The sequence below is a fragment of the Lynx rufus genome, unplaced genomic scaffold (genome assembly GCF_022079265.1).
Source record: "Lynx rufus isolate CCGP_SWC_20201006 ecotype Redwood Valley unplaced genomic scaffold, mLynRuf1.p SCAF_13, whole genome shotgun sequence".
Classification (NCBI taxonomy): domain Eukaryota; kingdom Metazoa; phylum Chordata; class Mammalia; order Carnivora; family Felidae; genus Lynx; species Lynx rufus.
In genome coordinates this window covers 65,055,625-65,082,522 of record NW_025814827.1, presented here as the reverse complement: position 1 = coordinate 65,082,522, position 26,898 = coordinate 65,055,625, and the positions used below count along the sequence as shown (strand labels likewise).

Sequence of the window (26,898 nt, the reverse complement as noted above, 5' to 3'; positions counted from 1 at the left end):
AATAAAAATACATTAACCCACATAACAAGAATAGGAGACTATAAGAACAGGAACAATGAGGGACACGTGGGTGGCTCAGTCAGTTAAGCAACTGACTCTTGATTTTGGTTCAGGTCATGATCTCATGCCTCATGGGATTGAGCCCCACACTGTCAGCATAGGGCCTGCTTGAGATTCTCTCTCCTTCTCTCTCTGTACCTCCTCTGCTCGCATACACACGCTGTCTCACAAAAATAAACTTAAAAAAAAAAAAAACGGAACAATGAACAAGAAAGATTCTTGGACATTAAAAAACTGATGGCAGATATTAAAAATCCAATACAAGGGTCACAGAAATACCTCAAAAAGTCAAACAAAATCTGACATGAAAAAAGTAAAAGATAAGAAAATTAAATGACTAAAACAAGATCCAATGTCCAACAACTAAAACAGACAAAAACATAGAAAGGAAATTAGCAACACAAAAATAAATACAGTACTAATTATTTTATTTTAATTTTATTAAGTACATTCTACACCCAACATGTAGCTTAAACTCACAACCCCAAGATCAAGAGTTGCATGTTCTATGGACTAAGCCAGCCGGGTACCCTAATAATAATACTTCTCAGAACAGAAAGACATGAGCACCCTAGATTGAAAAGACCCACTAAGTAAAACACAATGAATTAGAAAAAGAAAACCCACGCCAAAGCATATCATTAGAAAATTGTATTTTGGGGGCGCCTGGGTGGCTCAGTTGGTTAAGCATCTGACTCTTGACTTCGGCTCAGGTTATGACCTCACAGCTCATGAGATCAAGCCCATGTCTGTGCTAGTAGCATAGAGCCTGCTTGGGATTCTCTCTCTTCCTCTCTCTCTGCCCCTCCCCTGCTCACACTCTCTCAAAATAAGTAAATAAACAAAGATCTACTCTTTAAACAAAAAAACAAACAAAACTGCATTTTTATCAAAGATAAATCATTTTATAAGCTTCCATGAGGAAAAACAAGTCATATAAAGGGAATCCAGAAGAGCATTATCACACTTCTGAATAACAACACCAGAAGCAATATGAGAATGGAGAGATGCCTTCAAAGCCCTAAGGAAAAATTACTTCCAACTCGAAGTTCTATACCCCATTGGACCATCAACTAAGTGTTTCAGGCATACAAAATCTTAATTTTTTTCATCCCAAGCATCCTTTATCAAGAAGTTACACTCCTCTAAAGGCACACATCAATCAGGAAAAAGTAGCATCTAATAAACTCTCAAAAATAGAGCCTGAAACCCAGGAAAGAAGTAAAGACATATGCTAGAATTAGGAGAAGAAGGAAATTCCAAAATAACTGCTGTATGATAGACAGAAACAGAGACTAATCCAGACTACAGAAAAGAAGGTTCCAAGAGGAATACTCCACCAAGAGGAAGGGTAAAAAATGGAATTTCTATATTTCTGAGTATAACTTTAACAGTTTTCAGATTAAGTAGAATAACACTAGATATATATACTTTTTTAGTTTCAAAAAATGACTTAACAAAGCATTCGTACATCGTGGAAAGTCTGTATTAGTACTGACTACTGAAATTAGCTGTTGGGAGGGAGTGGGAAATTTTAAATGTTCAAAGAAAAACTAAGCAAATGGGAAAAAAGAGGGAGATGTAAGAAAGGGTAATTAACTCCAAGAAAAATAGAAGGCTTTGAAACCTATCCATTGTGGAAAATAAGTAAAGGGAAAACAGAGTATACATTAGCTAAAGTTCTCCTCTACCATCACAGAATCTTAAGAACTGAAGAGACAGAAAACAGCAGTAAAGAATTGCTATTATAAACATGTGGGAAAATGTCAGAAAAAACAGCTAAAATAGTTCAACAGGGGTTTAACACTTAAGCAGTTTAACACTGACTTTTTAAACTATATGCACATACTTTGATAAAAAAAGAAAACACATTTTAAAATGCTTATAATCAGTAAGAAAAAGACAATCCAAAAGTAAAATGAGCAAATGATATGAACAGGCAATGAGTAAATGGCTTATACGAGTATATGAAAAAAACAACAAACTAGGATGAACAATCTAGAGATACACAAACTAAAATAACGAGCTACCACTGGAAGTGGCATGGACAGCTTTGGGAAATAAGACTACTCATGTATACTGTGGGAATTTAAAAATGATACCACTTTTGAAATAACACTTGATAAAACTTAGCCCTGGATTCTCTTTGACAGAAATTCCATTTCTAGCATGCTCTACATAAATAATAACTTTGTACAGACATGTTTACTACAGCACTGATTATTTCCTATGAATAAGGATTTGGTCAAATAAAAGACAGTACCTTTGACACTACAAAATACTTATGCAATGGTTAAAAAAATACAGTAGGGAGAGATTCCAAAGCATTCTGTTACATTTTTTAAAAAATCATATATGTACAAAATGCACACATGTATGTACATCTATGTATGTATTAAAGAACACACAATTTATAAACCACAAAAGAAATGGGACTGGGGACATAAGGAACAGAGGTGTCAAATGAAGGAGGATATTTTTATTTGCAATTTTTATATTCATGCATAAGTTTATTACATGTATCATTTTTTTAAATAGTGAAAAAGAAATACATGTTAAACATTCAGTTTACCATTCATAAGTAGTTCTATTATCAACATCAGAATACTTATTCCTACTTTGAATACATTTGAATATCAATGTTTCCCATACCCTCTTATTGTGCTGTTTGTCTCAGGATCACCAGGGTCCAATGTTTCTTTTAAGAAGTTTATATAATGTATCCATAGGTCAACACTAAGAGGTATTGCCTGAAGCCCCCGCCGATACACCTAAGAAGAAAACAACAAACTGTACTTCAAATATTTAATTATTTCTTAACAGAGAGGCAACACTGTGTTATCCGGTGAACCTTAGAAATACTAATTACTGGAATTTTGTTTAAATAATCTACCATTACCATTTGGGTGGAGGTTGGATAGAACATGGCAATGTTCTGATCCCCACGTGCAGAGTCTTGATCTTCAAAGCGCAGCAGTCCCTGCATTCTGACCGGGTTGTGTGGGCAGGCTTTGGGTTACAGACCATAGGGCACAGACCCATTAGAGCATCAATGACAGCGTCTGACCAAAAATGCAATAAGACGTAGCAAATGTGACTAGCAAACCAACTATATTGTTTGGAAAATGAGAAATAAATGTAAGTGAGAGAAAAGCCCTGCCCTACTTGTTAAGCTGCAGTGTAATACAGAGGCTTGCACTGCAAAGCTTGACAAACTGTAGAGGTTTAACGCACCTGCCAACAAAGAGAGAAAATATTAGCTACAAATGCCACAAGAGTGACAAATGCAAATAAAATACCCTATAAAATTGTTTGACCATAAATCGTAGGTACTGCCAGCCAAAAAAAAAAGTCTTTGTTTTGTTATTATTTGGCTTACAGTACCTAATGGAGACAATTTTATTCAGTAATGTACGCACCTCATCTGATTGTTTAATGTTGTCATGCCGCTTTTCAAGGTCTGCATACTTTTTCCAGTAACCATAGCAATACGGATAGTGTATGAAAAATTTGTCAAACGCTTTCCTGGCAGCCATCAAGTGATTCTGATGAAAATAAAACAAGGTGTTTAAAAACCTTGGAGGTTTCTGTCAGAAAATATTTATTATTTCTTCCAAATGTAATATCTCAAAATAAATGACAGGTTTAAAAACCACACACACAACATCTCTTTTTCCTGCATATACAATCTTAATCCTTTGAAACAAAAGCACATAATTCTGTTGAATAGCAAGGTATTCAAAGGTAACCTTTTAATTCAGTGATTCTACACGTGCATGCATGCACACACACACCAATTTTTACAAATGTTAGACTTTGACTCTATTAATATTGTCTTTCCATAACATACAAATGCTATGAAAGTTATCCTTTGAAGCCAAAAAATGTACATATCTAATGTTATTCAACTTAATCTGAAAATTATAAAAGATGCAACTTTAATTACAAAACAATAAAGCCTCATCAGGTATTACTTGATTAACCTGTCCCTCTAGTCCCATTTAAATAGTTACTAACCTCCTGTTCTACATACTGAAGCAAATATACCCAGCCTGTAAAATCCTGAGGATTGTTTTCTACAGTTTTCCAGAATTTTTCATATTCAGGAGGGAAATTTGCTTCCGTTTCTGTCACTGGAAGGTCCACAACATTTGTTATTTCATTTTCTTCTGTAGATGTATTCACATTAGGAGATCCATCAGGGGACTGTTCCATTTCCGTAACATTCATAATCTCAGTACTGAAATCAGCAGACTGTTCTACCACTACCTCTGAACTGTTGCCTGTGCTGCCATTAGTAGAATTTCTGTACTCTTCCATGTGAGAATTTTGCATAGTTGCTTATTTTGTCTTCAGTTAATGATCTGTGGAAACACAAAGAGGAACATCTTCCAAATGTTTATTTGTCATCATCGAAATCACCTTTTATTTTTTTTTTATTTTTTTTTTTTATTTTTTTTTTCAACGTTTATTTATTTTTGGGACAGAGAGAGACAGAGCATGAATGGGGGAGGGGCAGAGAGAGAGGGAGACACAGAATCGGAAACAGGCTCCAGGCTCCGAGCCGTCAGCCCAGAGCCTGACGCGGGGCTCGAACTCCCGGACCGCGAGATCGTGACCTGGCTGAAGTCGGACGCTTAACCGACTGTGCCACCCAGGCGCCCCTGAAATCACCTTTTAAAAGGCACAGTTACTAAAGCAATAGTAATTTAGTTACTAAAGCAATACAGTAATTTCATTCTGATCTCTCCTGTAAGTTATTATTAGCAAGTTTATTAGTTTCTGTATTTAAATTTTTTTAAGTTTATTTATTTATTTTGAGAGAGACAGAGCCAGCACAAGTGGAGGAAGGGCAGAGAGAAAGAGAGAAGAAGAGAGAATCTCAAGCAGGCTCCCAGCTGCCGGCGCAGAGTCCAATGTGGGGCTTGAAACCGTGAGATCATGACCTGAGCTGAAACAAAGAGTCAGACGCTTAAATGAGTGACCCAGGTACCCTATTAGTTTCCGTACATATAAAAAAATAAAAAATTAAATAAAAAATTAATGTTTATCTATTTTTTTTTCAACGTTTATTTATTTTTGGGACAGAGAGAGACAGAGCATGAACGGGGGAGGGGCAGAGAGAGGGAGACACAGAATTGGAAACAGGCTCCAGGCTCTGAGCCATCAGCCCAGAGCCTGACGCGGGGCTCGAACTCACGGACCGCGAGATCGTGACCTGGCTGAAGTCGGACGCTTAACCGACTGTGCCACCCAGGCGCCCCAATGTTTATCTATTTTTGAGAGAGAATGCAAGTAGGTGAGGGGCAGAGAGAGAGGGAAACAGGATCTGAAGCAGGCTCCAGGCTAGTTTCTATATTATAAATGAATTTCTATAACATCTAAATTTCCCCAAAATTTGCTATTTTATTGCTGGGTGCTTGAGTAAAAATGAAGTAAAGGTGGATTTAATTCATTCTTCAATAACTGAGTGTTATGCTTGCTCCCTCAAGAAATAATCATATCTAGAATTCAATGTTTCCTAGCTAGCTAAAAATAAAAAACCCAATGTCTAAATTTATCTTGCTATTAATCCTGGAAAACCAAAATATCTTTAATATTTGTTCTGTAGGATAAAAATAAAATTAACAAAACATATTCTGGTCTTGGATATAAATGTTTCAGAGAGAGGTTCATTACTTAGCTGAGGATAAAGTTTTAGAAAGGAGAAAGAAAACATACATACTTATAAATTTTAAAACTGCTAGCAACTAGGTTTAACTTTTTAAATTTATTTTGAGAGAGAGAAAGCACGCACACAAGCATGCACAAGAGCAGGGGAGGAGCACAGTGAGAGGTAGAAAGAGAGAATCTCAAGCAGACTTCATGCTGTCAGAGCAAAGCCCGACACAAGGCTCAATCCCACAAACTAGGAGATCATAACTTGAGCTGAAACCAAAAATCAGATGCTTAACCAGCTGAGCTACCCAGGTACCCTTAGGTTTGATTTTATTACAGAAGATACAAAATAAGATTTTAAAAAATTAAAGTGATTTTTTTAATGAATAAAGTTATTAAAAATACATTTATGAAAGTTTGACAATCTAGATAGCAACTGCATAAAGTCTTTTAAATTAAATCATCTCAGGGGTGCCTGGGTGTCTCAGTTAAGCATCCAACTTTTTTTTTTTTAATTTTTTTTTTTTCAACGTTTATTTATTTTTGGGACAGAGAGAGACAGAGCATGAACGGGGGAGGGGCAGAGAGAGAGGGAGACACAGAATCGGAAACAGGCTCCAGGCTCTGAGCCATCAGTCCAGAGCCCGACGTGGGGCTCGAACTCACGGACCGCGAGATCGTGACCTGGCTGAAGTCGGACGCTTAACCGACTGCGCCACCCAGGCGCCCCAAGCATCCAACTTTTGATTTCAGCTCAGGTCATGATCTCATGTTTTGTGATATCCAGCCCTGCATGGGTTCCATGCTGAGATATGGAGCCTGTTTGGGATTCTCTCTCCCCCATCTGTCTGTACCTCCCGTGCTCATGCTCTACCCCCCCATAAATAAACATTTTTGAAATATAATAAATTAATCATCTCATTAAGAGCACAAAATAGTAAGAGATTATTCTTTTATCCTATAAAAATTTTTTAATGTTTATTTTGAGAGAAAGAGAAGGAAAGAGAGAGCTTACATACACAAGCGAGTTGGGGAGGGGCGTAGAGAGAATCCCAAAGCAGGCTCCAAACTCTGCGCCGAGCCTGACGCAGGGGCATCTCACGACCTGAGCCACTATCAAAATTCAGACCCATAACCAACTGAGGAACCCAGGCACCCCTATCCTATAAAATATTAACACAATAGATTTTAACAGCTGGCTTCATCCCTTTCACTAACAGTTTAAATAGAAACTGAATCATTGAATCATAAAACGTGTCTTATTTATTAAAGTGAGGGATTATTCTCAAAACTAAACAGACCATAAAACTGATTTACTCTTAAAATATGCTCAGAATACACAATTACTTAATATAGTACAATATAATTAAAAAGATGACTAAGACTCTAAGTAATTCAAAAAAAGAAATGAAAGTGACCAATAAACATGAAAGCATATCTTTACTAATAAGGATGTAAATTAAAATGAGATATTAAATTGGCAACAATTAGAAAGACATCTCTTGGGTGGACAGTCAAGTAAAATGTACCAAATGGAAATTGTGTGTATTTCATGTTATAGAAATAATCACACAAAAACATTTATTTGTTCAAAAGCATTCATTACAACACTGTATAACAGCAACCAGAGAAGGAAGTACTAACAGAATTGCTTTAGTAAGTGGCATATTTATACAAAACAATAATTAAAAAGGAAATACATACATTTGTATTGATACAGAAAGATGTTCACTATGTATATACTATATACATGAAAACACAGAGACACACAGGTATTTATACCAAATAAAATGAAATACAATAAAAATATTTGATATTAACACCTGTTCTCCCTATATAACTGGGCTGATGATTACTTCTTTTGGCTTATCTGCAATAATTTGGCTCAAGTGAAGGAAAAAAGGAGGTGTTTTGTTTCGTTCTAAGAAAAGCCAGCTATGCATGCCAATGGCTGCCTGGCTGCCTTTTTTTTTAATGTCTACTTTAAAAAGCTGGGTTTCCCGGGGGTGCCTGGGTAGCTCAGTCGGTCGGTTAAGGTACAACTTCGGCTCAAGTCATGTTCTAGGGTTTGTGGAATTCAAGCCCTGCACTGGGCTCTCTGCCGTCAGCGCAGAGCCCACTTAGGATCCTCTATTTCTCTGTCTGCTCCTCCCCAGTTCATGTGCACACATACATACACACACTCTCTCTCTCAAAAATAAATAAACATTTAAAATGAAACCTTAAAAAAAACAACTGAGTTTCCTTACAGTCTATACAGAAATTCTCAAATGCAGCTCCACTCAATAGTCACCTAGTAGGCCATTTTTTTAAAATACATATTCCTTGGTCCCAACTCCAATGATTCTGAGATGTAGACTCAGCCCCGAAAGTTGTACTTCTACCAAGTTCTCTAAGTAACTCAGAAGAACAGAAACTTACTCATGGGTAAACTCTGAACAATGGAACCACTGGATCAAAGAATACGTGTATATTAAATCTGAGAAGATGTTGACATTTCACCTCTAGAAAAATTCCATTAGCCATGTGGCAAGACACTGTTAGTTGCCTAATCCAATATCCCCTCTCACCATCTTCCTAATAAAACACTGTTCTTGGTCAAAGTAGCAATATACCTAATCCCATATAAGGAAGTAATCATGAGACTGAAAAAGACATCTGCTACAGAGCCCTGGGAAAGATTCTGCTTTTCTGATTAAACGGAACAGTCACAAATAGTGTAGGTTCTACCAATTTCTTCTCACCTTGAACATTGTTATCTAAAACAACCTATGTCCGTGAAGCAGTCAATTAGGGGTTGGCCAGGAAAATTAAGAGAGCCAGCCCTGGGGCACCTGCTGGCTCAGTAGGAAGAGCGTGCAACTCTTAGTTTGAGGCCCACATTGGGTGTAGAGATTACTTAAATAAACATTTTTTTTTCAAACATGCCAAGGGCACCGGGGTGGCTCAGTCAGTTAGGTGTCCAGCTCTTGATTTTTGGCTCAGGTTATGATCTCATGGTTCAGAGTATCGAGCCCCACGTCAGGCTCTGTGCTGATAGTGTGGATTCTCTCCCTTCCTCTCTCTCTGCCCCTCCTCTGCTCTCTGTCTCTCTCAAAATAAAGATTTTAATTTTAAAAAAATTTCAAATGCCAGCCCTAACATCATCAAGCTACTAATAACACAATGTCAACTTCACACAGTACGAGAAACTAAGTCCCTATTAGTTTAAACTACTATCAATAGACAGATTTTCTATTATTTGCAGACAAATGAAGTCCTAATTTCTATTACTTGCAGACAAATGAAGTCCCACTAACAATGCATTAGAATGGCCATTTCTCCATTTCCCCTTGTCAGCAGTAAGTACCATAAAACTTAATTTTTGTTTATCTGATTAAAAAAAAAAGTAGTACCTCATTGTGATTTGCATTTAACTATGAAAAAACCAAATTTCTATTTTTTTCTTTTTTTCTTAAATGCCTTTTCAGAACCTATATTCACATTTTCTATTGCATTACTAATTTTTATTCTTATTGGCTTATATAAGTTCTTTGTAAACTAAGGAAATATGATCTTCATTGTAAAACATTTTCTGTGAGTTTGCCTTCTTACTAGCTTATGTGTATAGGTCAATTGTCAAACAGATATGAAATCCAAACTTTAATACATGTTTAAAACATTATTTAAAAATACAGTATGAAGCAAATTTTTTCCCAACAAAGAAATTTAACATATTAAATCAGGAGACTTTTTGAGGCTGAATGCCACTGGAAGAATTAACTATAATCAGCTAAATCTAAGGAATGTTAAAAAAGAAGTGGGAAGGGATGGGAAGAATAGAGAGAAGAAAAAAATAAAAAAAGATGAGGGGGGAATTCAGATGGAAACAAAAAGTTTTTAATGCCTGATGTATATCCAGTACTATATTACATTGCTGGTAGAGCATACCTAAGTATAAGATAAAGTTCTTATCAATTCAGTGGGAGAGAGATCAAAAAACCAGGCAAAACAGAGAATTTCAAATGAAACAAAGTTTAGAGAAATCAACTGAAAATTACAGCCATCTAGAAGACCCTCATGAAATACAGAACGTGGTCTTAACTTTGAAAAGCTGTAAGTTTTAGAATAATAGGAAAATAATTACTCCAGAATAGAAGAAAAGTCCACTTGACTTGATAGAATAATCTTTCTTGACAGACAAACAGGTAGAAATTAGGACTGATTCAGAGACAAGAGAAACTGACCAGAATGAACACGGTTTTATGGGGAAAGTGGAAGGTAAGCAGCAGGTAAGCAGGGTAGAGCCAGAGGGATTTGAGAAGAAAAGACAGAGATGAAGTCTACAGAGGATTCTGAGAAGAAATAAAACAAGCAGCAATCTCACCAGTATACAGTATAGAATTCAAAGTACAGTATTACACTAACAGAAAAAATAAGTTACTGCAATGACTGATTAATGTCCTAAGCTTTTCCAGGCTTAAGCCATTTGAAAGCCTAGAAAAAGGCAAAGAAGTTCTCAATTTATTTTTTCCTTTTTTCCCCCCTTCTTTAAAGAAAAGACACATTTGAAGATTAATATGCAAATCAGTCACTGACTTGTGTCCTTTTATTTCAAAGCCACTCAAAAAAACAAAGAATGTTGGCTGATACATTGAGTCATTTACTACCAGCCCTACTCTAATAGCACACTTAAGTGGAACAAAATGGTTTCTTCTGGAATCAGCAAATTTACCACACCCCTGCATCTTCAGACATTATCAATTACTCCACACCCTGCAATTAAAGTGTTGTAAGAAGAATTAAGAACATCATCCTTACCCTTAGGGAGATCATTTTTTCAGATTAATCCAAAAATCACATAGCCAAAAGAATACACTAAAGTTATTTTTCAGTAAGTTATTCCAACACATTCTTCATAATGTGGCAATTAACTGGTCTCACTTTATTCTTAACAACAATACTTCCAATTAGCAAAACCACAAAGGGGTAAAAAATAACAAAAGGAAGAAGACAACAGCATGGTTTTAGCATAAAAACAAATGCACCAATAGAACAAAGAGCCCAGAAAGAAACTTTTGCATATATAAATGATTTTCTTTTTAAGTTTTTATTTAAATTCTAGTTAGTTAACATATAGTATATTGGCTTCAAGAGAATTTAGTGATTCATCACTTACCTGTAACATCCAGCCTCATCAGCTCATCCAGCTCATCAGCTCATCCAGCGCTTAACACCCATCACCCAATTTAGCCCATCCCCCATCCACCACCCCTCCCACAACCCTGTCTTTGTTCTCTGTATTTAAGAGTCTCTTATGGTTTGCCTCCCTCTCTCCACCCTCCCCCAACTTACCCTATGTGCATCTGTTTTCTTTCTTAAGTTCTGCATATGAGTGCAGTCATATGGTATTTGTTTTTCTCTGACTTATTTTGCTTAACATAATATACTCTAGCTCCATCCATGTCGTTGCAAATGGCAAGATTTCATTATTTTTGATGGCTGAGTAATATTCCATTATACACATGTACATATGTATGTATGTTTACACACACACACACACACACACACCCCAACTCTTTAACCATTCATCAGTCAATGGACATTTGGGCTCTTTCCATAATTTGGCTGTTGTTGATAATGCTGCTAAAAACATCGGGGTTCATGTGCCCCTTCGGATCTGTATTTTTGTATCTTTTGGGTAAATACCTCATAGTGCAATTGCTGGGTCACAGGGTGGTTTTATTCAACAAGGCTACTAAGATCACTCCATGAAGAAAGGGCAGTATCTTTAACATGTGGTGCTGGGAAAACTGGATATTCACATGCAGAAGAATGGAATTGGATCATTACTTTATACCATATACAAAAATTAACTCAAAACGGATTAAAAACCTGAATGTAAAACCTAGAAATATAAAACTTCTAAAATAAAACGTATGGGAATCTTCATTACATTGAATTTGGCAATGATTTCTTGGAAATGACACCAAAAACAAAGGGAACAAAAGTAAAAACAGACAAATAGGCTATAGCAAACTTTACAACTTTTGTGGATCAAAGAACACAATCAACAGAGTGAAATGGCAACCTACAGAAATAGGAGGAAATATTTGCAAATCTTATATCCAATCGGGGTTAATATCCAGGATATGTAAAGAACTACAACTCAGTAACAACAGCAAAAAAAAAAAATAATTTGATTTAAAAATGGGCAAAGGACAGGGCACCTGGGTGGCTCAGTCGGTTAAGCGTCTGACTACAGCTCAGTTCATGATCGCAGTTCGTGAGTTCGAGCCCCACATCAGGCTCTGTGCTGACAGCTTGGAGCCTGCTTCAGAGTCTGTATCTCCCTCTCTCTCTCTGCCCCTCCCCTCCTTGGTGTGTGTGTGTCTGTCTGTCTGTCTCTCTCTCTCTCTCTCTCAAAAATAAACATTAAAAAAATTGTTCTAAGAAAAAAAAAGGGCAAAGGACTTCAATGGACATTTCTCCACAGATGATGTGCAAATGGCCAGGAAGCATATGAAAAGATGCTCAATATCACAAATCATCAGAAAAATGCAAAACAAAATCACAATGAGGTATTACCTCACATCTGTTATGATAACTACTATCAAAAAAACAGAGGGGTGCCTGGGTGGCTCAGTCGGTTAGGTGTCCAACTCTTCATTTTGGCTCAGGTCATGATCTCACGGGGTGTGGGATTCTCTCTCTCTCTCCCTCTCTCTCTGCCCCTCCTGCACACTCTCACTCTCAAACTAAATAAATAAACTTAAAAAAAAAAAACAGAAAATAACAAGTGTTGGTAAAGATGAGGAGAAACTGGAATCCTCATACACTGTTAGTGGAATTGTAAAATGATGCAACTGCTATAAAAAATAGTATGGAGTTTCCTGAGAAAAGTAATAATAAAACTACTATATATGACCTAAGAATCCCACTTGGTATAATCCAACTAAAAGCAGGGCCCCAAACAGCTATATGCACATCCATGTTCATTAGCAGCACTACATGCAACAGCCAAAAGAAGGAAGCAAACCAAATGTCCATTGACAGATAAATAATATGTGGTATATACAATGAAATATTATCCAGCCTTTAAAATGGAGGAAATCCTGTCATATTCTCTATGGATGAACCTTGAGGACATTATGCTAAGTGAAGTAAGCCAGTCACAAACCAAATTCATAGAAACAGAAAGTAGAATGCAGTTACCAGGGAATGGAGTGAGGGAGAAAAGGGGAGTTGTTTAATGAGTGTAGTTTCAGATTAAGATGAAAAGTTCTAGTAATCTGTTTATAACCATGTGAATATATTTAACACTACTGAACTATACACTTAAGAATAGTTAAGGTAAATTTTATGTTATGTGGTTTTTATTACAATTTTAAATAAAAGGTAAGACAACAGTTTAATTATAACTACATTAGGAAATACAAAGTACTGGGGCGCCTGGGTGGCGCAGTCGGTTAAGCGTCCGACTTCAGCCAGGTCACGATCTCGCGGTCCGGGAGTTCGAGCCCCGCGTCGGGCTCTGGGCTGATGGCTCAGAGCCTGGAGCCTGTTTCCGATTCTGTGTCTCCCTCTCTCTCTGCCCCTCCCCCGTTCATGCTCTGTCTCTCTCTGTCCCAAAAATAAATAAACGTTGAAAAAAAAAAAAATTAAAAAAAAAAAGGAAATACAAAGTACAAAAGACTAGTAGGAATTAGAATTTCCAGATCTTTCTTTCATCATAAGAAGATATAAAATGGTAAATATCAGAATAAACAGAGTAGGGGGAGTAAGTCCTACTTCTCTCCCTTAATATAAGCATGTGATCCTAGGTCATTCTTACTTTCCTCACTTCTAAAACACTTTATACTACTTGCACAGGGCTGTTAAGATCAGATGAGATAAAAGCATGTGGAGGTCTATAAATTCACATAAATGAAAAGTATCATGGCAAACAAGTTCCTTAGAAAGTTTTATCTAAACCTAAGATGTTATACTTTAAAATAACAAAGGAGGGGCACCTGGGTGGCTCAGCTGGTTAAGCATCCTAACCTTCCGTCCTAACCTCCGACTTCGGCTCAGGTCATGATCTCACTGTTTGTGAATTTCAAGCCCCGAGTTGGACTCTGTGTGCTGACAGCTCAAAGCCTGGAGCCCACTTTGGATTGTCTCCCTTTCTCTCTGCTCCTCCCCTGCTCACTCTCTGTCTGTCTCTCCTTCAAAAATAAACATTCAAAAAATTTTTCTTAAATAACAGAAAAGAAAAAAGAACTTCACAATGCACTTAAATTTTTTTGCATAAGTATTAGGAGGGAAAGAGCTGTTGACTTTGACTTCATAAAACTAGTAGTCAACACAGAGTTTATCTGGAGGTCTATCTTATTTCTTGATTTTTCAATTTTAGACATTTTTTACCATCTTACAGAAGATTAGGGTTTAACTATTGTACCAAACATACCTTCACAATTTCCCTCTCACATGCTCTAATTTCTATCAGTTTGGAGTTAAATCAACATTCAGGTTTATATTAGCATGCCTCTGTAAACATTTTTTTCAAGCTATCTTATATACTATAATTACATTTCCTTGCTTCTACCTCTTTAAATCTTTCCTTATTATTTTCAAGTTTGGCTGTCTTTGAAAAATGACTCCAAACTCCTGTAGAGGCCTTATAAAAGTCCTTCAAAAAAAAAAAAAAATGACATTTGGGATGCCTGGCTGGCTCAGTTGGTAGAGCATACGACTCTTGATCTCAGGGTCATGAGTCTGATTGAGCCCCATGTGTGGCACAGTTTACTTAAAAAACAAAACAAAACAAAACAAAAAACCTGATACTTATAGTATCAAGTCCATTTTCCCTTCGGGAGACATCCTTTCCAAAACTATCTAATCTGCAGCAATCTAGACTGGCTTGTCTGGTCTAGGTTTTGTCTGTTCATTTTGATCCAAGGAATTCCTTCACTTATTTCTCATTTATAACAGCCTTTTTCTTTCTTGACTTATTCCCTCTTTTAGAGAATATTTCTATAACTTTCTCAAAAAGGGTATGTGGTGTAAAAAAATTAAGACTTTTCAATTCTAAAATTCTCACAATTGAATGATAGATTGTCTAAGTATAAAATTCTAGAATGAAAATAATTGTTTCTTAAAGAGTTTTGAAGGGGGGTGCTTGGCTGGCTCAGTCAGAAGAGGCAACTCTTGATGTTGGGGTCGTGAGTTTGAGCCCCATGCTGGGCATAAAGATTAGATAGATAGATAGATAGATAGATAAGGGGGCGCCTGTCTGGGTGGCACAGTTGGTTGAGCATCTGACTTTGGCTCGGGTCATGATCTCAGTTTGTGAGTCTGAGCCTTGCATCGGGTTCTGCGCTGACAGCTCAGAGGCTGGAACCTGCTTTGGATTCCGTGTCTCAGTCTCTCTCTGCCCCTCTCCTGATCACGTTCTCTCTCTCCCTCCCTCCCTCCCCCCACCTCAAAAATAAACATTAAAAAAAGGAGTTTTGAAGGAATCTTTCCATTGTTTCCTAGCATAGTGTACTCCTATTGAGAAAATTCCTCTATATGAGACCTGGTTTTTTCTCCAAGGCAGTGTTTAACATCTCTCTTCATCTCAGGTGTTCCGAAATTCCATAATGATATGTGCCTTAAGGTGATTCTTTTCTACTTATTCTTCTGGCATTTATTTCAGAGGCCTACTTTAGATATTTACATCATTCAATTCTTATGTTCCACATGTATCATTTCAGTGATATTTTCTCCACTTGGTTTTATCTTTTATCTTTTTTTTGAACTCACATTACTCAGGTGTTAGACCTCCTGGACTGATTCTCTACTTTTCTTACCTTTTCCTTCATTTACCTCATCCCCATCCCCATTCTCCTCAAATCACTTTTACTAGATTTTTATTTTAATTCCCTTTTTTAATTCTCTGAATAATCTATTTTGTAGTTTCCTATTCCTGTTTCACTAGTGCAGTATCTCCTGCTCTCTCTCTCTCTATAAGTCACTTTTAAATTTTCTTCTGTTCTCAGCACTATCTCTTCTGAGTGTCTTTTGAGTATTTGCTTTGTTCTCCCAAGTGGAGTGGTCTTCAAACTGCTGTTGAAGAAGTGTGAGGCATCACAAAAAATCAGAAGCTAGATACAAGTTTGGAAACTGGTGAGGCTCCACACAGGATGGCATTCTATTGAGGGGGAGCTCACTAAATGTCAGTGCTTTACATCACTTCCCTTGTGTTAAGTTTTCCCAAAGAAGAATGTTTCAACTTAAAAATCTATAAAGAAGGCAACATGCATTCTGGGACCAAAGAAAATAAACAGGGCTAGTGATGTCACCATTCAGTATGTAAGCTTTCATTCATTTCCCATTTGCATCAAGACCCTTTACCCTTGCCCCACCTCCCACCACCTGTGTCAAAACTTCTCTGGTTCCACCCTCTTCAAATAATTAGCGTTCAGTTTTTTGCACTCTATACTACATGGAGAAGGAAAATCTATGGTCTAACCTACTCCAGACTTTCAACCAACCCTCGAATTTTTAGCTCCACTCAGCACTCTCATCTTCAGAGGCACTTGGTACCCGGAATTCCTGAGCCTCTCTGGAATTTTGTGGGATGATCCATCTTACTTTTTTTTTATTAACGTCCCTTTCTGCAAGTACAGAACTAAACGCAGAAAAATGAAAACCTAAGTTCATCAGTTAAGTCCTGTCCATCTGTTTCTTCCAAGATGTTAATTCTCATGCTGATTTGCTCTTCTGTTCTTTGTCCTTTAGGGTTTACACAATTTTATTTCTTTTTTTATGTTATTTTTTTATTTTACTGAAATTAGGTGTACAAATTATGCTGAATCCCCTCCATTTAGGGTTTTTAAAAAATTTCTAACCAGTATCATTTCCCTGTGTAATAATATTCATTCAATATTTAGTAAGCAACATCTGTGTGTCAGATACTACTGTTCCAGTACTGGAAATTTAACTGAACAAAACAAAGTCCTTACAAGGAGCTGGCATCTTAGTTGAATAATACAGACATCTCTTTAAAAAAAAAAAAAAAAAGTAAGTTTACAGTATGTACATGGCATTAAGTACTAAGAACAAAACAAAGGAGAAGATGAGGTAGTAGGAAAGTCAATTATACAGATATGCAAAGCAAGAAAATTCCAGGCAGCAGAAAGAGCCACGTTCTGAGACAAGTGTTTATTTAGCATGTTCAGAGAAGCCCGCTAAGCAAGAAGGACCCTATGTCCATATTTGCTTAAATATCCCTCAATCTGGTTTGAGTCCTTCCTAATACTTACTAAGTATGTCACAGTGAATCTCATGTAAATACTTATTTTTGAAAAGCTATTTCTTTGGGATTATATTCTAAAATTTCAATATGCCAACATGTAGCATAAACCTTAAAATTAAGCATATTTTAACCTAACACTAACACTTGTAGAATTTTCTCTTAAAGAAATAATGATGGGGGCGCCTGGGTGGCGCAGTCGGTTAAGCGTCCGACATCAGCCAGGTCACGATCTTGCGGTCCGTGAGTTCGAGCCCCGCGTCAGGCTCTGGGCTGATGGCTCAGAGCCTGGAGCCTGTTTCCGATTCTGTGTCTCCCTCTCTCTCTGCCCCTCCCCCGTTCATGCTCTGTCTCTCTCTGTCCCAAAAATAAATAAAAAAAAAAAACGTTGAAAAAAAAAATTAAAAAAAAAAAAAAAGAAAGAATGATGAATCCTGTAAGTTTTAGACTAACAAAGTCAATAAAAGAGATACCTAAAAATAAGTGACATTTCTATAGTTAGAAATAATTTAACCATCTGTTAGTACACTATGCAGTCCAGCCCATATCACTCCAATAAAAATACTAATTTCTCATAGTGAGCTATTTGCCACAACCAGTGGTCAGTCTTTATCCTATTAGATCTCCATTAATCCTCCATTTCCTTCTTAAAATTCCTTACACCTCCAAGAAATATATTATGATACCAACCTCCCAACCCCCTCACCTCATTTATAATCTTGCCTCTTTTCCCCTCTCAAAGTATTTGTTTTATAGCACTCCTATAATGGCGGAAATCCATCATTACTGGTCCTCCTCCTTGCCTTGGTCATAACTGATTAAGTATCTCTGCTCCTACCAAAGGTCATACCCTGAACAACTCATGATCTGATCATTTCTCCCACCCATCTTCTCAAGAATGTTGCTTCTTTTTTTTTAAAATTTTTTTTCAACGTTTTTATTTATTTTTGGGACAGAGAGAGACAGAGCATGAACGGGGGAGGGGCAGAGAGAGAGGGAGACACAGAATCGGAAACAGGCTCCAGGCTCTGAGCTATCAGCCCAGAGCCTGACGCGGGGCTCGAACTCACGGACCGCGAGATCGTGACCTGGCTGAAGTCGGACGCTTAACCGACTGCGCCACTCAGGCGCCCCAAGAATGTTGCTTCTTAAATTATCTTTACTCTTCATCAGTTTCTCTCAGTGTACTAAATCTATTCCACTAGCATTCAACATGTGTAAATGTTTTTCTTCTTTTATATAATAATTTATAACATATATACTACAATGTAGCTTAACTTAAAAACAAGCAAATGGTAGGGGCACCTGGGTGTGTTTCAGTCTGTGGGACATCTGACTCTTGCTTTCAGCTTAGGTCATTATGTCATGGTTCCTGAGATCGAGCCCCATGTCAGGCTCTGTGCCTGTTTGGATATTCTCTCTCTCTCTCTCTCCCTCTCTCTCTGCCTCTCCTTCTCAAAATAAGTAAACTTAAAAAAAAAAAAAACAAAAGCAAAGGGTAATCAAGCATAAGCTATGTTAAAATTTGGATTTTATTCTAAGGACAAAGTCAACTAAGTTGTCTAAGCTTGTTATCTCTACTTCTGTAACCTCCATTCACTTGGTAATTTGGTTTCCTTACCACTCTGAAATTTGCCAAGGTCACAATCTTCTTGTGTATAAATCCATTTGAACGCTTCCTAATTCATCTTTCTGATCTACTCTTGTTTTTTTTTGTTTTGTTTTTCTCTGATTCACTCTTCACAGCATCCAACAGGAATGATGACTTTCTACTTGAAAGGTTCTCTTTCCTTGCCTTTTCTGACAATACCGCATTTACATAGCTTTCCTCCTACCTTCTTGGATTGCTCCCTTACCATTTGGAAGAAATTTTTTTCTTCTCACAGTCCTATAAGAATTGGTAGCACCCGGGGCGCCTGAGTGGCTCAGTCAGTTAAGCGTCCAACATCGGTTAAGCATCCAACATTGGCTCAGGTCATGATCTCACAGTTCGTGAGTTCGAGCCCCGCATCGGGCTCTGTGCTGACAGCTCAGAGCCTGGAGCCTGCTTCGGATTCTGTGTCTCTCTCTGTCCGCCCCTCCACTGCTTGCACTCTGTCTCTCACATTGTCTCAAAAATAAATATTTAAAAAAATTAAAAAAAAAAAAAAAGAATTGGTAGCTCCCAAGATGTTATCCTCAGCTCTTTTTTTCAACCAACACTCTCCTTGGGCTGATAATGTTCTCCCATCTGATATATTTTCTCACTTGGCTTCCAAGTCACATCATCTCTTCTTCCTACCTATCACTGTTTCACCTGAGTGCCAGTCTCCTGAGGCAAATTGGGTATTCCTCTTCCATGTGATTTTTTTTTTTTTTTTTTTTTTGAGAGAGGGACAGAGTGCAAGCAGGGGAGGGGCAGAGAGAGAGGGAGACACAGAATCCGAAGCAGGCTCCAGGCTCCAAGCTGTCTGCCCAGAGCTCAATGCGGGGCTCACAGTCACAAAACACGAGATCATGACCTTAGCCAAAGTCGGACACTCGACCGACTGAGCCACCCAGGCACCCCTCTATGTGATCTTTTAGAGTGCCCCAGGACTCAATCCTTGGTCATCTACTCCTATCTCCATTAACTCCCCAATCTCACATGGTTTTAAATACTAATTATGTGCCAACTCCCAAATTCCCATCCAGTCATTTCAAATTACAAAATGTCCTTAAAAGAACTTCTGATCTCTCCCCCAAAACCTGCTCTATCCATTTCCTTCTCCATCTCTGACAGAAAATCCCTCCTTTCAGTTGCTCAGGCCAAAAATCTCGGGGACTCACCCTTGCTTGACTCTTCTTTCCCTCACACCCAACCAATTTTTTATGGAATCTTTTATATTCAGCATCACACTTCTTATAATCTTCATTCAAACCACTCATCTCTCATCTACAATACTATGACAGTCTTCCATAACCTTCTACAGGTCTCCCGCTTCTTCCCTTTTGCTGCATTCCACCAGCTCCCAATCCCCAGTCCATTCTCAATACAGCAGATAGTATTCTTTTTAAAACATAAATAAGACCATGTCACTCCACTGCTCTCACAGAGTAAAAGTCACTGTCCTTGCAATGACTCACTGTCCTTTTGACCTCATCTTCTCCTACCCTTGGTCTCACTCAGCCCCAGTCACAATGACATCTTGTTTTCTCTGAAACAGACCACATTCTCCAGCCTTAGAACCTTTTAGGTGGCTGTTTCCTCTACCAGCATTATCTTCTCCCAGATACTCATATGGATAACTTCCTTATCTCCTCCTTTGTTGAAAGGTCACTTTCTCAATAAGACCTACCTGGACAACCCTATTTAAAATTGTAACTTGCTCCCATCCCCAGCACACAAGATTCCCTTTACCTTCCTCAATCTTTTTTTTTAATATTTATTTATTTTTGAGACAGTGCAAGCAGGAGGGGGGGACAGAGGATCTGAAGTAGTCTCTGCACTGACAGGCTGACAGCAGAGAGCCTGATATGGGGCTTGAACTCACAAACCACAAGATCGTGACCTGAACCTACTGAGCCGCCCAGGTGCCCCTATTTTTTTTTCTTTTATTCATAGTATTACACTATAACATGGTATATACCCTAACATAAGAATTAACCATCCCCTTCTTTTTACTCACAGTAGTATTGCTATAGTTTAAGTAATCATTATCTCCCTCAATAGACCAACATTTTTCAAACTGTAGACTGCTTCAGACCAGCTTGTTCTTTTTTGCAAATGAAAAATAAAATAGAAAAACATTTTAGGGGTGCCTGGGTGGTTCAGTTGGTTAAGCGTCTGACTTCGGCTCAGGTCATGATCTCGCAGTTTGTGAGTTTGGGCCCCACATCAGGATCTGTGCTGACAGCTCAGAGCCTGGAGCCTACTTCGGATTCTGTGTCTCCCTCTCTCAGCAGGCTCCAGTCTCTGAGCTATCAGCACAAAGCCCGACACAGGGCTAGAACTCACGAACCAAACCGTGAGATCATGACCTGAGCTAAAGTTGGATGCTTAACCAACTGAGCCACCCAGGCACCCCCAAAGTTTGTTTATTTAAGCAATCACTACACCCAACATGGGGCTCAAACTCACAACCCGGAGATCAAGAGTTGCATGCTCTACTGACTGAGCTAGCCAGGTGCTCCTATTTTATCTCCCCTCTTAAGTAATGTTTATCAAACTTTAGACCGCTTCAAATCAGCTTTTCAAATCAGCTTCTCATTTGTTTTTTAATAGAAAAATATAGAATTGAAAACAAAGTATCAGAGTTCAGGCACATATTGAGGGCCTATTGTTGAAACACATACAGAATGCAACTACTGTTTTTTGGGATTCACTATTACATGTACAAATTATTACAGGTCTCAGTCAAAAAAAATTGAAAAACACTGCTACACTAAGGCTACGGATAAATTAATATTACTGTAATGTTAAATTCAGAAGAACAGGGATCTTGGTTTTGCTCAGTACTGTGTTCCTAGAACCTAAAACAGTGTCTGGTATGTAACAGCACATTAAATGTCTGTTGAACAAGTGAGTGACATAACTTTTCAAACACACGAATCCTACAGTATTCCTCCTCATTGCCATTTACAAAGCCCAATATATTTTTCATGTCTGAGCCTTGGCTCACCCTGTTTTCTGAGCCTAACAAAACTTTCCTCCTTTTCTCAACTCACCAAACCAATCAATGCCTTTTTACTACATTGCACTTTCTTATAAAATCTTATTAGAGACCTAAAGTTCATAAGCACGGAAGAAAACATGATAAATTATAAAATGACAGTGTAGTACATTAAATAAATACAGTTCTTTATCATACATTGAACTTTTAGTTCAGTTATAACATACATTAAACATTTCACTAACAAAATTTAAAAGGTCTTTTGGTGGATCACTTAACCCATACTTAACTAAGAATGGGAAGTCTAATTTAATGTCTTCTAACTCTATAGGCACTCAAGATCATACTGTTTATTATTCTTTTCATAAACAGAGCAACCCACAAAAAAAATCTAAGGACTAAAAAGTCAGTAGTTTGCGTACTGCAAATCAACTAGCTTTACAATCAGATACTCTGTTCCTCACACACAGATAAGCCAATTTGAAAACAAATGCTGTTAAGAAAAGAGACTAACCACTGGTTTTGGCAACAACTTTCAGAGGCTAAACAGAATGTTCACAGATAGACCTTTTTTAAGTTTCCACATATTAAACACTTAGTATGTTCCAAAAACTCAACTTTATATACACATATTTACATAAATGTCTGCGTCATCTTCAGGTCTTTGAAAAAAAATCACCATTTGACTGGAACTACTACTACTACTACTTCCTATCTCCTTTGACTATTTTTCACATACACAGAAAATCCTATGTTCTACGTGGAATTACTTACTAACATACCACAGAAGGTTCTGTTCTATTTATTTAGTTTTTAAGATTTTATTTTTAAGTAATCTCCACACCCAACATGGAGCTCGAACTCGTAACCCTGACATCAATAGTCCCATGCTCTACGGACTGAGCCAGCCAGGTATCCCTGTTCTTTATCTTTAAAACACAGGCGTGTGCACACACACACACACACACACACACACTTTTATCATCTGATTTATAAAATTCTTTTTCTTACTCAACTATAGGTAAGCAAGTAAAAATATTACCAAATACTCTGACACTAAAAAAAAAAAAAAAAAATTCTGCTTTTCAATTCTCATTTCAAATATCTCATACCACCTACTAATTAGCCATCTTTGGTCAACACCTAATTATTCCAGAGTTCAGAGTCTAAGAACTGTATTCTTTAGTAGAACTCCTTTAGTTCACTTTATCCCTACCAGAAGCTGAACAGTGGAAAGTTCCAACTTTTGCAACTCTAGAATGAGGTTATAAATGGGAGGAAGGAGGGGGGGGGTACCTGACAGTTGTTTGTTTTTTTTCAATCCACTTAAGCTCCCAGAGAGACAAAACACTTAAGTTCCAACACGAGCTTCATACAAAACACTTAAGTTCCAACACGAGCTTCATGCTTCCCTGTAAGCTTCAACCTTTCCAGCTGTAAAAAAGTTTACAGTATTTCTGAACAGATTGGATCAGTTGCCAAATAACATGAAGTCCTTACAGAGAAGGCAACATGAACATCAAACTAAAAAATCGGCATAAAATAATATGGTATTATAATATCATCGATAAAAAGAGCAGTACTACTTACTAAATTTCAAAGCGAGAAAAACACACTGTTGGTCTCTGACTACAAAAGGTAAACATTATTTTTAAATAGATTTCTTTAAGAGATCCTATTAAGATCTTCAATGGCTGCTTTTCCTGCTTCTATCCTGTGCCGCCAAAACCTCTGGCTGGTATTTGAGGTGCTGTGACTCAGGGTCCTAAAAGTGTGACTAGTGTAGTCAGAACACGCAGCGCGCGCCCCTACAAGGCGCCTACAAGCTTTAATTAACAGAATTTGAATTCTCCCAATTCTCTAGCGGCTACTACTGAGTCCCTTCCATTCCCAGTTGTCCCGGCACACTGGTTTGCATCTCTTGAGGAAGCAAGGGCTTCAGACTCACCCCCAAAACGCTTCCTATATCAAGGTGGAGGCCCACATTTCCCCGCGCTCCGTAAGCACTCGTCAGAGAAGCGTTTGGTCTAACTAAGAAAAGAAACCTTGCACTGCTCCACCCAACAGGTGGGAAGGAGAAAGGAATGGACAGCTGGGAGCCGAGGCCAGGCCAAGCCTGGCCTCAAACACGGCGGGAGAGGGAGGCCGCAACCCCAGTGCGGCCTGAAACAAGGCAGGCCCCTTCCAGTCCCTGGAATCACCAACCCCACCCCCCCAGGCCAATTCCAAGACGCCCGCCGCAGCTGACCTGATGACGGATGCCACTCAAGGCCATGAGCCGCAGTCTGGGCCAACCGAGCCGAGGATGGCAGTTCCACCGTCACCGTCCCACAGCCACCGCGGCAGCCGCCACCAACACCAAAGCCGCCTCGTCGAGAGCGCGGCGCGCATGCGTCGGTGTCCCAAGGGGCGAAGGAGTCACGTGGTTGTGCTGCGCGCAGGCCTCGCCCTCAGCGGGATCCTAGGGCCCCGGCCCCGCCCGGTCTCCGCCTGGTGTACGCCCCGCCGTCACCGAAGACCGGGCAGCTGCTCCTGCTGTTTTCTTCCCTCTGTGGAGACTTTCTAAACTAGAAGACGGTGTGTAGGGTCTTTTAAATTCTTGATCTTAAACACAGATACCGCCCCGCCCCACCCCGGAAAGAAAAATATTGTAGAAAAATGTTGTCTTTTGGGGCAAGTATAAGGTTTTTCCGAACAATTTACCACTCTCCCTAGACATCAACAGAAATTCGGTCTTAAATCTCCATACTTCAGGATGATACGGATTCTGGGTCCTCTCAGGTCTCCTCACGAGGAAACAGAAAAAAAAAAAAAAAAGAGGAAACTGGTGGAAACAAGTTAGGGGCTTGAGGAACTGATCATTAAAAGGATGTGTAAGATTATCCTCTGGACAAATATGAAGGCTTCTTGCCTTGACAATCTTAGCAGTCCTCTCGAATTACACTCCCATCCTCACTTTAAAAATGGTTTTTTTTTTCTTCCAATCCGGCCTCTATCCTGTTTCTGTTACAAGGTTCCTGAGTTCACACACCACCTACCATGCAATCTCTTGTTCAAGGTTCAGCAGTACCATAATTGCACTGCAAGTTCCTCCTTTGGAATCTGATTCCAGAAATATTTCTTTGCAAGATGGCATTTCCTGTGCACAACCCTGTTAATCGTAAATCCCCTCGATACTAACTTTGCTTCCAAATAGGAAAAGCGGGGGCACCTGGCTGTCTCAGTCAGAGGAGCATGGGACTCTGTCTCCGGGTGCTGAATTCAAGCCCCCCATTAGGGGTAGAGACTACTTAAATACAAAAATAAACTTAAAAAAATCAGTCTTCTTATGTCTACCTTTCACTTTCATCAAACTGTGTTGCAACTTTCCCTTTCCCTTTCCATTGGCACTTCTAATATTCAAGCTAACTTTTGGATTCTCAGTGCAGCTACACCTTTTACTGGTTTTAACCAGCAACTTTAGATGTTGACTATGGGAAGGAACAGTTAAGGGAATAATATATTGGAAAGACTGGCAGAATTTGCCCCAGCACTGTCATTCAGTGTTTCTGAGTGCCAAGCCGTCACTCCTTTTCTGGTTCTTCCAATCTTTCCTAAACTTATTACAAATTCTTCATCAGTAAATAAGATTAGCTCTGAGATAGCATTCCCCTCCAATAGCCATTTTGTAAAAATCTATCTACTTATTCTTTATTCACTGTAGATTCATTGTTTCTCTTTATCTAGTTTTCTACATCTTACCTTTCCAACCAGTCAGTGCTCTTGCTCTCACTCTCCTGCTTTAAAATCTCCACTGTTTTTTTTTTTCCTGATAAATTTCTTGCCATTATGGCATCTGCTTTTTGGAAGACCCAGACTAACACAAAACCTCACATAAATGTGAAATTTAAATGCAATGTGTTTTCTCCTAATTGATTACATTACCTTCCATATGTCAGTGACTCATGCAGTGGACATTTTTTGTTTTAGCATACAAAACCCTCGCTCTGTTTGGGATATCACCTCTCTCTGACGCAGAGAGCCTACATTCCACTGTAGGAGCCAAAACTACTAGACACTTACTTTCCTAGTCCCCCTACAAACACGCACGTGCACACACACACACACACACACACACACACACACTTAGAGATATGCACACATGACTCTTAAGGCCAGGATTCAGTGTGGGAGTGTGTGGTATCAGTGGGTGATGTGGTACCTCTCCTCTATAATACTGGCAGTAGTGTTTTCCCCAGACCAGCTCTGTGATGCAATTTGGACATTCTTACTAGCTACCTAGCCTCATAAAAAACTATAATAACATATGCTTTTTATGAACTCTCTTCTGTTTGAATTAGGCATCTACAGGGGCTCCTGGGTGGCTCAGTTGATTAAGCATCCAACCCTTGATTTCTGTTCAGGTCGTGATCTCATGGTTTGTGAGTTCAAGCCCCACATTGGGCTCCATAATGACTTTGTGGAGCCTGCTTGGGATTCTCAACACATACAGTACACATATGGCATAAAACTGCAGCCATCTAGAATGACGTGCCCATGGAAGGCAAAACTTTTGGCAGAAAATGAAGGGTGGGGTGGTTATTTATACTAATACTGGACAGCTTAAAGACAGTGATAAGATCAGATTTCTAAATTCTTAGCTTAAAGTAGGGACCAAAAATCAAGGACTTCCTCTGATAGTAACAAAAGAATTTATTCTTCGCAGCCATGGGCCTAAAAGAGCCAAATACACTCAAAGTCTGAGCCCACAGATTGCCAAATTGCAATGTCAGTTGAATTCATAGCCTTGTCAGAACTCTTCTGTGAAGATTAAGGCATTGTTCAGGAAAGAGCAGAACCAAAGAAATGAAATGGGCACATGGTAGAATTCAAATAATTTGAAGTATCTTTAACTCATAACCTCTCAGTGTTTGAGCCTCATTCATCAAACAAAAGCAACCCCTTCTCACTGGTCTGAAGAGATCATTCCTGCCTTATTTGGAAATCTATATAGACTTCACCAAATCTGTTGAGGCCACACCTTGCATGAAGAGGCCAGTTTTTCTCATTTTCTACTCCCAATACTTACATTTTTCCTCAACTTAGAATCAGATTCCAGCATATTCTGGGGGCCAGTTATAATGTCAAACTTGTATAGCAAGACTTAAATAGCAAGACAGTTGAAAGTTTACAAATTTACCTTGACAAAAGTATGGAGAATACACGAGAAATTTCACTGAGTGCTAGACGAAGAAGAAAATAATTTTAGATGAGATTATATATATGTAATATGTATTATCTATATTTATAATA

At 38.4% G+C, this 26,898-nt stretch overlaps 1 protein-coding gene across 6 annotated transcripts in view; it reads right to left on the bottom strand.

The window, feature by feature from the left end:
- PRPF39 (pre-mRNA processing factor 39) overlaps positions 1-23,959 on the bottom strand; it is a 39,740-nt gene extending 15,781 nt beyond the window's left edge. For 2 of the 6 annotated variants that reach the window (XR_006961339.1, XM_047075652.1), the window contains exons 1-4: positions 23,855-23,959; positions 4,078-4,424; positions 3,480-3,605; positions 2,713-2,831 (exon numbers count right to left, since the gene is read on the bottom strand). Coding sequence is in view for 5 of the 6 variants with exons in the window: in XM_047075652.1 (XP_046931608.1) it covers positions 2,713-2,831; positions 3,480-3,605; positions 4,078-4,395 (563 nt within the window). In the remaining variant the exon portion in view is untranslated. Of the gene's footprint in view, positions 1-2,712; positions 2,832-2,959; positions 3,606-4,077; positions 4,425-23,854 lie in introns of those variants that run through there. The other 4 variants (XM_047075655.1, XM_047075654.1, XM_047075656.1 and 1 more) reach the window with 4 other exon arrangements.
- Between the last annotated feature and the right edge of the window lie 2,939 nt (positions 23,960-26,898).